The sequence below is a fragment of the Phocoena sinus genome, chromosome 2 (assembly GCF_008692025.1).
Source record: "Phocoena sinus isolate mPhoSin1 chromosome 2, mPhoSin1.pri, whole genome shotgun sequence".
In the NCBI taxonomy this organism is placed as follows: Eukaryota; Metazoa; Chordata; class Mammalia; order Artiodactyla; family Phocoenidae; genus Phocoena; species Phocoena sinus.
Window position 1 is genome coordinate 149975634 of NC_045764.1, and position 12568 is coordinate 149988201.

The 12568-nt window shown below is 50.6% G+C and overlaps 1 protein-coding gene across 1 annotated transcript; it reads left to right on the forward strand.

Annotated features, from left to right (window-relative positions):
• The first annotated feature begins 703 nt into the window (after window positions 1–703).
• VRTN (vertebrae development associated) lies at window positions 704–2845 on the forward strand. Its single transcript, XM_032617808.1, has one exon. The coding sequence runs from the start codon at window positions 704–706 to the stop codon at window positions 2843–2845; it is 2142 nt and encodes a 713-aa protein (XP_032473699.1).
• The last annotated feature ends 9723 nt before the right edge of the window (window positions 2846–12568 follow it).

Here is a 12568-nt window from a genome sequence, read left to right on the forward strand (position 1 = left end):
CATATGAAATATTCCAGGACCAGGGCTCGAACCCGTGTACCCTGCATTGGCAGGCGGATTCTCAACCACAGCACCACCAGGGAAGTCCCCATGGACCATACTTTGAGAATCACTGTTTTAGGAAAAAGGAGACCAATTTAGGCTATGTGTGATTGTCTGTCTTTAACAGGTGTAGAGGTACAGCTTTTATACCTGCACTATATAATATGTATAGTACTAGATAATACTCTAATATATAATAGCTAATGCTTCTTTAGTACTTTACTGTGTGCCAGACACGTTTTTAAGGATGACTATACATATATATAAATATATGTATGTGTGTATACACTTATATACACTTAGATGTCTCCGTCCTTTACTTTCATTGCCTCATTTATATCCACAACAGTCCTATAAGGTAGATACTTTTATTATTGTCCCCATTTTAACAGAAAAGGAACCAGAAACACAGAGAGGTTGAGTGACTTGCTCAAGCTAATATCAGAACCAGGATTCAAAGCCATTCTCTAAGGCCAAGCTCTTCCTTTGCACCACTGAGTAATTAAACAAACCCCAGGAGGCACGTAGCCATTACCTGCTATGGGGGGGTGGGAATAGATAGATCTTGAGGGAGAAGGCAGAGGAGTGGATAAGGCACCATTGCTGGGTATCATCTGGGTGCCTTGGCTGACCTCTGCCCTCTCTCCTTTGCCCTGGTAGGATGACATCCCGGGAGCAGCTGGTGCAGCAGGTGCTGCAGGAGCTGCAGGAGGCAGTGGAGTCCGAGGGCCTGGAGGGTCTCGTTGGTGCTGCTCTGGAGGCCAAGCAGGTCCTGTCTTCCTTCGCTCTCCCCACCGGCCGGGAGGGAGGCCCCGGCCCCCAGGTGCTGGAGGTGGACTCGGTGGCCCTGAGCCTGTACCCAGAGGATGCTCCCCGGAACATGTTGCCGCTGGTGTGCAAGGGCGAGGGCAGCCTGCTGTTCGAGGCGGCCAGCATGCTGCTGTGGGGCAACGCGGGCCTCAGCCTGGAGCTGCGGGCCCGCACGGTGGTGGAGATGCTGCTGCACCGGCACTACTACCTCCAGGGCATGATTGACTCCAAGGTGATGCTGCAGGCCGTGCGCTATTCCCTGTGCTCTGAGGAGTCCCCGGAGATGACCAGCCTGCCGTCCACCACGCTAGAGGCCATCTTTGATGCGGACGTCAAGGCCACCTGCTTTCCTAGCAGCTTCTCCAACGTGTGGCACTTGTACGCCCTCGCCTCCGTCCTTCAGCGCAACATCTACTCCATCTACCCCTTGCGCAACCTCAAGATCCGGCCATACTTTAACCGCGTCATCCGGCCCCGCCGCTGCGACCACATGCCCGCCACGCTGCACATCATGTGGGCCGGCCAGCCCCTCACCAGCCAGCTCTTCCGCCACCAGTACTTTGCCCCCGTGGTGGGGCTGGAGGAGGTGGAGGCTGAAAGTGCCAGCCCCGGCCGGGCCCCGACTCCCACTGCCCTGGCCCCGCTGCCCCCGCTCGCCAAGACCCTGGAGCTGCTTAACCGGGAACCTGGCCTCAGCTACTCCCACCTCGGTGAGCGCTACAGCATCACCAAGAGCACCTTCTACCGCTGGCGGCGGCAGTCCCAGGAGCACCGGCAGAAGGTGGCCACCCGCTTCTCGGCCAAGCACTTCCTGCAGGACAGCTTCCACCGCGGGGGTGTCGTGCCGCTGCAGCAGTTCCTCCAGAGGTTCCCCGAGATCTCCCGCTCCACCTATTATGCCTGGAAGCACGAGCTCTTGGGTTCTGGCGCCTGCCGTGCCCTGGCCCCCAAGGAGGAGCTGACCATGGAGGAGCTGGAAAAGCTGCCAGAGCAGCAGGTTGCCAAGGGGCTGGGGTGCTCCTCGTCGGCCATGTCAAGCCCTGGAGTGGTCTTAATGCAGCGGGCCAAGTTGTACCTGGAGCACTGCATCTCCCTGAATACACTGGTACCCTATCGCTGCTTCAAACGCAGGTTCCCCGGCATCTCCCGGTCCACCTACTACAATTGGCGCCGAAAGGCTCTCCGAAGAAACCCCAGCTTCAAGCCTGCACCAGCCCTCTCGGTAGCCGGGGCTTCCCAGCCAGCATCTGTTGGGGAAGAGGCCTTGCTCCCTTGGAAGAGTGAGGCAGGAGAAGGGGCAGGGAAAGCAACGGGTGGGGGATCACCTGCCCCCCGGGAGTTCCAACCCCTGAGGATGCCCCTGTCCCGTTGGCAGAGGCGCCTGCGCAGGGCAGCCCGCAAGCAGGTGCTCAGTGGGCACCTCCCTTTCTGTCGCTTCCGCCTCCGCTACCCGAGCCTGTCTCCCTCCACCTTTTGGGTCTGGAAGAGCCTTGCCCGGGGCTGGCCCAGAAGTCTGTCCAAGCTCCAGATACAGGCCCCCAGCTTGGGCAAAGGGGGCATGAAGGAAGCGGAGGAGAAACGGGAGAAAGAAGCTGGTAGGAATGTGACAGCTGCCATGGCCCCACCTGCAGGGAGCCTGCGGGTGGCGGCTTCTCCAGGAGAGGATCCAGGGAAGGCCCTGGGAGGGCCTTCCAGAGAGGGGGCCCTGCAAGAGGGGGCCACGGCCCAGGGCCGGCCCCCCAGTGGGTCCCTGTCCAGCCACCCTGTGGTGGCAGCAGCGGCGGGTGGCAGGGACGGCCAGGTGCTGGTGATGGACATGCTCGCCACCACGAAGTTCAAGGCCCAGGCCAAGCTGTTCCTGCAGAAGCGCTTCCAGTCCAAGAGCTTCCCCTCCTACAAGGAGTTCAGTGCCCTCTTCCCCCTCACCGCCCGCTCTACCTACTACATGTGGAAGCGTGCCCTCTACGATGGCCTCACCCTGGTGGATGGCTGACGGGGAGGTATGAAAGGGGCTGGGAGGAAGGAGGACAACTTTGGAGAAGGTCAGAGACCTGAGTTGCACCTCCGTGGCTTGGCCAGGATCCCTTTTGCTCTCACAGCATCAACCCTGAATCCAAGGGCAGCTTCGTGTTGTTTCCCAGCTCCAGGGCAGAGAGAGCCAGAGATCAGCCATCTTGGCCCCCTGCAGAGAGCTACAGGACCAGAGATATTCTCTTCAGTTGTTTACCATTCTTATTTTTATTATTGTGTCTTGGTTTTAGTCTTTTGATTTAAGTGCGTTGGCTGGGCCCCCTTGCTGGTGTTGGAAGCTGTATGTGTGTGGGGACCCGAAGTGGGGTTGGTTAGCTAAAGCTGCTTTCAGCTTTTCCCCGGGACAAAAGGAGTGTTGTAGCATGGCTGTCTGTCCCATTGGGTAGAATATATGTCTTCGGTTCCTTTTGGGGGTTGGCACCCCCCTTACTCAAAGATGTTTCCCAGAGGAACATTAAGAGATCAGATGTGGAGCAGGTCATGGCTTCTGCCTGGTGCCCCTAAGGGAGAGGGTGCCAGGCTCAGTGTGAGCAGAAGCAGGGATGTAGAGAAAGAACCAAGTTGGCCTCTAGGGGATCACTGAAGGCTGGCCTGTCCATTGTGAGGAGTGTGGTAAAGGACTTGCGGAGAGGGCCTTGGGTCTCTACTTGCTGGTGCTTGGTGCATCTGCTGTGGACCCCGCAGTCCTTGGCCAGCCCGGCTGGCCCTTGGGGACCCCAGTTTTTCTGTTGAGCTCCTCCTCAGAGCCTGTGCCCCATCTCCAGTGAGAGACCACACAGTGGCCACGCAGGCAAGAGACTGAATTTGCATTGTCCAAGAGTGAAGTTGGAAAAGCAAAGAAATAAAGTGATGTGGTGCTCCCAGCCTTTGGTCTCTGGTGTTTGTTTTGTCCCATGTGACTGCCCATTCCCACGTTCCCTTTTGGTTTAAGGAGCAGAGTGACCATTTCTCTCCCTTGATGTTCCCAGGTCCAGGACTTGAAGGATGGAGGGGATTACTCTGGGGTTTCTGCTTAGAACTGGTTATTGACCTTGGGTGTTCTTCCCTCTGGGGGCAGGGCTATGGCTGCCTGGAAAGATACTTCCCAACAATGGGAGAAAACTGGCCAACTCAGTGTGCCCAGAGGTCAGGCCAGCGTGAGGGTCAAGTCTGTGTCAGGCTTCTATTCAGTCCTTGTGATGCACCCCGGCAGGCTAGGCCCAGCCACAGGTAAGGAAACTGAGCTTCAGTGTGGTTCACTCACACGCCCCCTCCAGCAGTACTGAGAATTAAGGCCAGGCCTTTGCTTGTTGGGATGCCACATCCTTGGGGAAGACGTTCCCTTAGGCCCTTTCTCCCCGTGTCTAGGTATTCTGCAGTAGCTGTCATCCTCATGGTCTTGGGGAGTCATTCTTTGTTCTGCTGTTTTTTGACCCCACATCCAATCCATCAGCGAGTCCTGTTGACTCTGACTTTAAAGTATGCCCAGAATCCTCCCCTTCATGCTGCTGCCACCACCATCTCTCCTGGCCCACATCTCAGGTTCTACCTGCCTCCTCCTTCCACTCTTGTCCCACACAATCCACTCTCGAGGCGCAGCCAGAGAGATCTTTAAGTGAAATCTGATTCTGTCACTTTCCTGTCTGAAAGGTGTCAGTGGCTTCCCTTCACTCTTAGAATTCCATGCACTGCCTTACGAAGTCCTTCATAAACTGGCCCCTGACTATCTTTCCTGCCTCTGGCCCCTCTTGCCTTTACCCACCACATCCAGCCACATTGGCTGCCTCTGATCTTGAATGTGCTACGCTTACTCTCCCTTTAAGAGCCTTCGCATCTGTTCCTTTGGCCTGGAGTGCTTTTCCCTGTTATCCTTACAGGGCAGGCTCCTTAACCTTCAGATATGAGTCACTGCCGTATATATCTCTTCTACATTCTCTACATGGTGCCTATTCCCATGTGTTTTTGTTGTTTATTTGCTTATGTCCCCCCCCACCCCCCCCACCTCCTTAGGGCATGAACTCCATGAAAAGCAGGGCTCTTCCCTGACTGGCTCACACCACTGTATTCCCAGCAGGTAGATTAGTTTCTGACACACAGTTGGTGCTACAATTTGTTGAAAGAAGGAATGAATGAAACGGGGCCACTGTGATGTCCTGCTGTTATTCTTTGACATTTGTTTTTTTTAAATCAAACCTAATCCTAACTATTTCTCATTGTCCATATTTCTCCATCCCTGCAGCTACCGCCTCGTGTAGGCCAGCAGCTGCTCTCATCTCTTGATACTTGAATGGTTTCCAAATTGACTCTGCCTCCACTCAAACTATTCCAGCCCCCCGACAAAGTCCAGAATGATCTCACTGAAACCTAAATCTGACTTGTTACTAGATTTCCCATTACCCTTAGCGCAAAATCCAAACGCTAATGAGGCCCCCCAGCTTGATCCCTACCAACCTCTAGGCTTATTTTTCCCCACTGACCCCTCATGCTGTAGCCCTCACCCAGACTGACCTTGTCTCCTTCCTGCTTTTCCAGGGATCATGCAGCATTGTTATGGCATTGTCTCTGCCTGTCTTTCTCTGTGGGGTCTCCACTGAACCCCCAGCGCCGATGTAGTCGCTTGGTAGTCCCTTAACGTTTAGTGAAGAGATTGGACAAGTGATGTTCCTGCCTGGCCTGCGATGGCTACCTACAGCCAGCAGGTGGCACTCTGGTGCAGCAGGAGACAAAGTCTGGGTTCCCAGTAGGAAACAGTATCACGCTGTTTCCAACCACAGCCTACCACCCTTACTGCCTCAGTTCTCAGAGGGTGGCAGCATCTTCCGTCCTGTGAAATGCCCTGGTTGGAGCTCAGATTCTCCTGTTTGCTCCCTTCCTGCACCGTCAGAACCAGAGCAGATCTGATACCTGGAGCAGTGTCTCACAATGGGGTCTAAAAACCACCTGGATCTCAGTTCCTGGGGGAGCTTGTTAGGAGTGTGGATTCCAGGGCTCCACCTGGACCTACTGATTTAGACATTGGAGAAGCAGTATATGCACAGGAGCGAGGTAGTCTACCTTTCTGTGCCTCACTTTCTCTATAAATGGGATTGTAGTAACGCCTATAGTATAGTATGTTGCATGTAGTAATGCTCGGTGAGGATTTACTATTGGTAACAATGATGTCCAGTCTGAGAACCCCTGGGAATTTAATTCCTGTTTTCTAGGAGGAAGCTAATGCCTAAGGAGATTCTTGCTCAAGGTTACTCTCTAGATGATTAAAAACACTCCTGTCCCAAGATGTAAAGTTCCTTTTGTCAGAGGCCAGCACTGAGCCCAAATCCACAGGGAGATACTTTAGCTTCTGTTGGAAAAGAATTAAGAAAAATGATATGTCAATATTTATTGATTTGGAAAAGGTTTCATAAGATGGTTATATTATTCTTCTGCAGAAAGCTGTTTCCTTTATAACCTTCTTAGAAAGGCAGAAATACCTAAGCAGTGACCATATTTGCTAAGAATACTTCATGCTGATTTTGAAGCTGACATTTGTTGAAATTATTTGTATCTTTTGGTACCACTTTCTGTCTCAGATGCAAATGTGGAAAGAAATTCCAGTGAAGTGAACAATGTTTGAATAAAGGGAGAAAACAGAATATGTGAGGTTAGCTTCTCACATTTGGTGCTGTTGTAAGGTAACAACGGGTTCTAAAATTTTGAATATAAAAGCTTCACCCTAAAAAAACAATCAGGTGAAACATGAATAATTAAAAGAAATTCAGTATCCATATGTTTATCGCCTGGGGCAGGGATCCTCTATTTTGGTGGATATCATCTTGTCTACCTTGATGCATGGGTTTGCTCCTCAAATATTTCTGAAGTCCAGCACTCAGACCCTTGGGTGACTCTTGGGCCCTGAGCATCACCTCATATCTCACCTGCCTCTCCTGGCTGTTCCACCCTTATCTCAGTCTCACCAACCACCAGTCTGGGCTCACCCCCCAACACCCATCAATCTGCTCTTCTCTCAGTGTTTTTTTTTTTTTTTTTTTACCATGGTTGCTGCCAGAGTCAGGTTATCAGATGAACTGGACAGAAAGCTGGGTGTCATCCTAGAATTTTCTCTCCTCCACATCTCCATTGCAGAAGGACCGTAGGAACACTGCAGGCTTCCAGTGTTTCCGCATTGCCGGATTATCACAAGGAAGAGAACTTGATTGGTCCAGGCCATTCTCATCCTTTCATCTGAGCACAGCTGTCATGCCAGGTTGCATCTCAAGTCTGGTCCAATCGTCTGTGGCTGAGGTGCTGGATCAAGCCTTGCTCAGACCCAAAGGGGTCTGGCAGATGTAATAGGCTCCTAGCCAGCAACCCACGATAGGCTGAGCCCTGTGCTGTAAGGTGAGGATACAGAACCATCTGACCTCAGCTCGTGTCCTCGTAAAGGCCTCGGTTTACTGGCAGCTGAGATCTGATTCAATATGACAGAGGCTTTCATACGGAATGCACAAGAAGTGCAGTGGGGTCACAAGGAAGCATATGCTGGCTTTGGCATCTCATAGCTCATCCGGACCCCCTCCCAACTTGTAGCTTCCTAGGGCCACCTCTTCTCTGAGAAATGTAGGCTGCCTGGGGGTCTCGGAAATGCCTCAATTGCTCCTCAAATGACTCTGCATGCTGGTTGTAAAAACTCACCCCAGTTTGGTGGCTGTCATGGGAGGATGGGAACTGAGGGACAGGCGCCCTGACACAAGGCAGTTGTTAAGGTGGGGCTGGAAGGCCCAGGGGGTGTGGGCGAGGGGAACCTGCTCTGGCCCTGGGTGCTGTCTGCTCATCTCACTGGTCTGACTTCCAGCAGGAAGGTTCTAGTATGATTTCCCCTCCCCAACTGAGGATGCCAATAGGTTGTCACTAGCAGGTTCCTAAATATTGCCGTTACTGGTTAATCTCACGGAAGGGGAGGAGGAAGCTTTCAGGGAGATGAGAACCAGCAGAAAGTAGGTTTAACGGTATAAAAAAAATTTTCCATGGAAAATGACTTTGAAAATAGCATGAAATCTGCTTAACTCTAGCGGCTCTGCCAGGCAGAGAGAGCTGGAGGGGGACCTAGATCGGAGGGCAGCCAGGAAGAGATGGGGCAGACAGCTGCTCACGGATGGCCCTCCACTTGCGGAAACCGCAGGGATGGTGGAGGGCGAAAGGTTGCAGGTGATCCTCTCCATGCCTCACCTGGGCTAGACTGCAGCTCCCAGGATGCAGGCTGGTGGGGGGCCAGCAACAGGGAGAAGGGAAAGCACAGGCTGTGGGGAGTCAGGGAGGTATTTGGGGAGCACCTGAGCATCTTTGTGTTCTGCCTGTCCCCAGCCGAGTCCGGCTCAGAAGGGTCAATGCAGTTTTATGGCTCATACGTGTTGACAGTCAGCCAAGCTCAGTTTCTAGACCCCTTGACTTTGGGCAGAGTTCTCTGTTGTCATTTAAGACAGAATTAGGGGATAGCGAGGGGGTATAGCTAGGCTGCATTGCAGTACCCAGGACAGGGGGCTGGTGGCTGTGGAGTCCTTCGCTCCTCAGACCTCGCCTTTGTGGGGACAGGAGGGAGGCTGGTATCTTTGGGATATTCAGTACTTTAAAAAAAATTAATTAATTTTTGTCTGCGTCGGGTCCTCGCTGCTGCGTGCAGGCTTTCTCTAGTTACGGCGAGCAGGGGCTACTCTTCGTTGTGGTGCGCGGGCTTCTCATTTTGGTGGCTTCTCTTGTTGTGGAGCATGAGCTCTAGGCCTGCAGGCTTCAGTAGTTGTGGCACGTGGGCTCAGTAGTTGTGGCTCGTGGCCTCTAGAGTGCAGGCTCAGTAGTTGTGGCGCATGGGCTTAAGTTGTTCCGCGGCCTGTGGGATCTTCCCAGACCAGGCCTTGAACCGTGTCCCCTGCATTGGCAGGCGGGTTCTCAACCACTGTGCCACCAGGGAAGTCCAAGGGATATTCAGTACTTCATTCATTCATTCATTCAGTCAGTCCACATTTGTTGGGACCTAGAGGTGAGGGAGAGGAAGTATACAAAGCTTGATAAGACCTAGCGCCCCCTGGAGTGGTTTAGAAACATTGACTATATAACCGGTTCTCAATCCTAAATCCAGAGGTTCTCAGGGGTCCAGTAAGCGTAGTTTGCAATTTTATGTCTTTGTTCAGGATCTTAGATGATAATCCGAAATCATTTTATTAGAGAGATAAAGGCAGAGGCCTTTTACAACGATAACTTGCCATTGAATGACATCTCAATGCAATAAAGCTTTGGTTTTTAAAGTCAGTCTCTTGAACCAGGGACTTGTTTTATGTTATGAGCTGTAACAGAGGGAGGCAATGATGCTATGGGGTACAAGGGAGCAAGCCTGCCTCTGCTTGAGGATTGGGGAAAGATTTCTGGAAAAGCCTCTTAAAAGACTCATAGGATCACCCTGTGGGGGTGAGTGGGGGAGGAAGGAACTGAGGAGAATGAAAGGTCTGGAGCTGGGAAAAACCCCAAGAGAGCAGGATTTTGCTACAGCCGTTGGCCCTGGCACCTTGATGAAGCCCCAAATCATCTAAAAATATCAGCTTCTTAAAAATTACCATGTCATATTGGTAGCTTGAAAATGGCCACGATGGAGTATTTCCACTGCAGAACCGGCAAATCCTACAAATCAGCCAGATGTGCTGGAGCGCCCTCAGATGTCCTGTGACATCCCTTGGGGTCTTTCCTCTCCCTGGAACACTCTTCCCTAGATCTTTACAAAACTGGCTCTTGTCAGTCCCTTAAGCCAAAGTCTCGTCACCTGTTCAGAGAGGCCCTCCCTGACCCCCCCACCTCACTTGGGCCCCGGTCACTATTACCACATCCCTTCGTGGCCGTCATCAGTGTCTGAAACAGTTGTTTTCTGCATCACTGTCCATCTCCCCCACTGGAATGCAAACCCCCAGAGAGTGGAAACTCATCTGACTTGTTCATTGCTTTATGCCTCTGACCAGAACAGGGCCTGGCCCATGGTAGGTGCACAAAAATATTTATTGAACTGCGAAAAGAGCGGGTTTGGAGTGGGAGGCTGCTTCCTCCTGGGCCCTGGGCCAGGGACCCCCTGTGGCTTGCAGTGGAAAGGCTGATGCCAGGTACTGGCCTGCTCTTAGCCAGGCCACACTGGAGGTGATAGAGGAGAGGAAGGGGGCAGGGGAGGGGGAGGAGGAGGAAAGTCTCTATTGCTTTAGAAGCTCCTGCACGAGGTGGGAATGGGCAAACCCATCAGATCCTTGTCTTAGGGATAGTGTTGCCAGATTCAGCAAATAGAAATAGGAGATGCAAATGTTAATTTCAGGTAAACAAATAATGCTTTAGTATAAGTATGTTCTATGCAATATTTGAGACATACACTAAAAAATTATTCATTGTTTATCTGAAATTGAGATTGAACTGGGTGTCCTATATTTTATCTGGCAGCCCTACTCAGAGAGTCAGCAGTGATGTGCTGGCGGGCGCTCCCTGAACCCTCTGGTCTTAGTAATATCCTCCCCGCTCCCAGCCAAGAGCTGTTGCCAGCTCTCTCTGGGCTGTGGGAGGATGGCAGGGGTCTCCCACCTCCATCTTTCTCCCCATGTATCCAGAGAGGTACTGAGCAGCTTGACTTTGACCACTCTGAGTGGCTTTCACCTGAAGCCCATCTGGAGCGAGCCGTGGGCTGACCGTGGACCTCAATGTGGTTAAACATTACAATCACCTGGGTGCTTTTATTTTTATTTTTGGCCATGTCGCGCAGCTTGCGGGATCTTAATTCCCCGACCAGGGATTGAACTCGTGCCCCCTGCAGTGGAAGTGTGGAGTTCTAACCACTGGACCGCCTGGGAATTCCCACCTGAGTGTTTTTAAACTGGCTTTGCCCAAGCTCAGTTACAGGCCAATTCTATCAGAACCTCTGCATGATCTCATTAACCTGCCTTATGATTTTACCTTCTGAATAGCTCTAAAATCTGCCCACCTCTCCCCACTTCCATCATCATATATTGGACTGTATTATACCCTGAACCAACCTTCCCCAGGTACATTCTAGCCCCTTCTAGTCTGTTCTTCATGCTGCCACAAAGAGGGCTTTTTTGAAACACGCGTCACTGAACACGTCACGTCCCTTGCTTAAAATCCTTCAAGGCCATACCTTTTTTCTTAGGAAAAAGATCAAAGCAATAAATTTACAGTGGAGAAATGTGACAGACATCAATGAAATAATGTGATTGAGGTTAGCAATACCAGTAATAAGACATACAACATCTATGCAATTCTTGCCAGAAATTCATAACCTTGATCTAACCCTGAGGAAACATCAGACAAGCTGAAATTGAGAGACATTGTACATAATAAATGATGAGTACTCTTCAAAGGTCTGAAGCTTATAAAGAATAAAACTGGAACTGTTACAGATTGGAGGAGACTAAGGAGACACAACAAACAGATGTAATGTGGACTCTGGATTGGATCCTGGAACAGAAAAATGAGATTAGGGGAAAGTTGGGTGAAATTTTAATAAGTGCTGTAGTTTAGTTAGTAGTATCGTACCAATGTTATTTTCCTGGTTATGATAACTGTACATACCCATGCAAGCTGTTAATCTTAGGGGGAGTTAGGTGAAGGGTAGATGGGAATTCCCTGTACTATTTTTGCAACTTTTCTATAGGTTTAAAATGATTTCAAAATAAAAAGTTAAAAAGAAAATCCTTTAAGTCTTGTTAAGGTATAAGACTGCTAGAAAATGGATTTTGGGCTTCTGGAAGACCAAGAAGAGGGAGGTCTAGGGACAGGCCCATCATGTGGTACCTCTCAATGATACCTGGTAGATGGTCCCTGCTCTCCTTCCTGGTCTATTCTTAAGCAAAATTTTTTTTTATTTGCGGTGCGCGGGCCTCTCACTGTTGTGGCCTCTCCCGTTGCGGAGCACAGGCTCCGGACGCGCAGGCTCAGCGGCCATGGCTCATGGACCCAGCCACTCCGCTGCATGTGGGATCTTCCCGGACCGGGGCACGAACCCACGTCCCCTGCATCGACAGACGGACTCTCAACCACTGCGCCACCAGGGAAGCCCCTTTAAGCAAAATTTTATATAGGAGCTATTGTCTCTAAAGTATTGGACTGGGGAATATATGGTGTCAAGCCTACTGGGGGTCTGACTGTGGTCAGCATTTTCAAGTTCCAAGAATTTGATTTTCCAAAGTTAGATAGTAAATTCTTGGTAGTCAGGATTGAAACTTAGAACCCCTGGCCTTGTGTCCTGTGGGAATAAACATATCTTTGCAGCCAACAAATGAGTATTCAACAAATTTACTGAGTAACTGCTGTGTGTAAGGTTCTATACTAGGCATCAGATTTGCAAAGAGGCATACATGTTCTTACAGTTGATAAGAAAATGTGCTAAGGACATGAACTAGAAATTCACAAAAGAAAATTTCAAATGGTCAATAAACATTTAAATGTGTGGGGAAAAAAAAAGTATTAGCAGCCTGGAGTATCTTTCATTATGTGAAAACTTCAAGCTCATCTCACTTCACTAGATTTCTTTTCATAGATGTTGTTATCTAGATGTAAATATCTGTATGGAAATAAATGAAGAAAATGTAAGGAAGAAAAAAAGAAAGAAAATCCTTAACACAGCCTCAAGGGCTCAGCATTGTCTAGCCCTGGTCTGCCTCTTCCACGGTCTCAGATCACTCTCCCTGACATA

What these genes read in the sequence shown, in the direction of transcription:
- VRTN (XM_032617808.1), top strand. Translation starts at nt 704, where the DNA reads ATGACATCCCGGGAGCAGCTGGTGCAGCAGGTGCTGCAGGAGCTGCAG.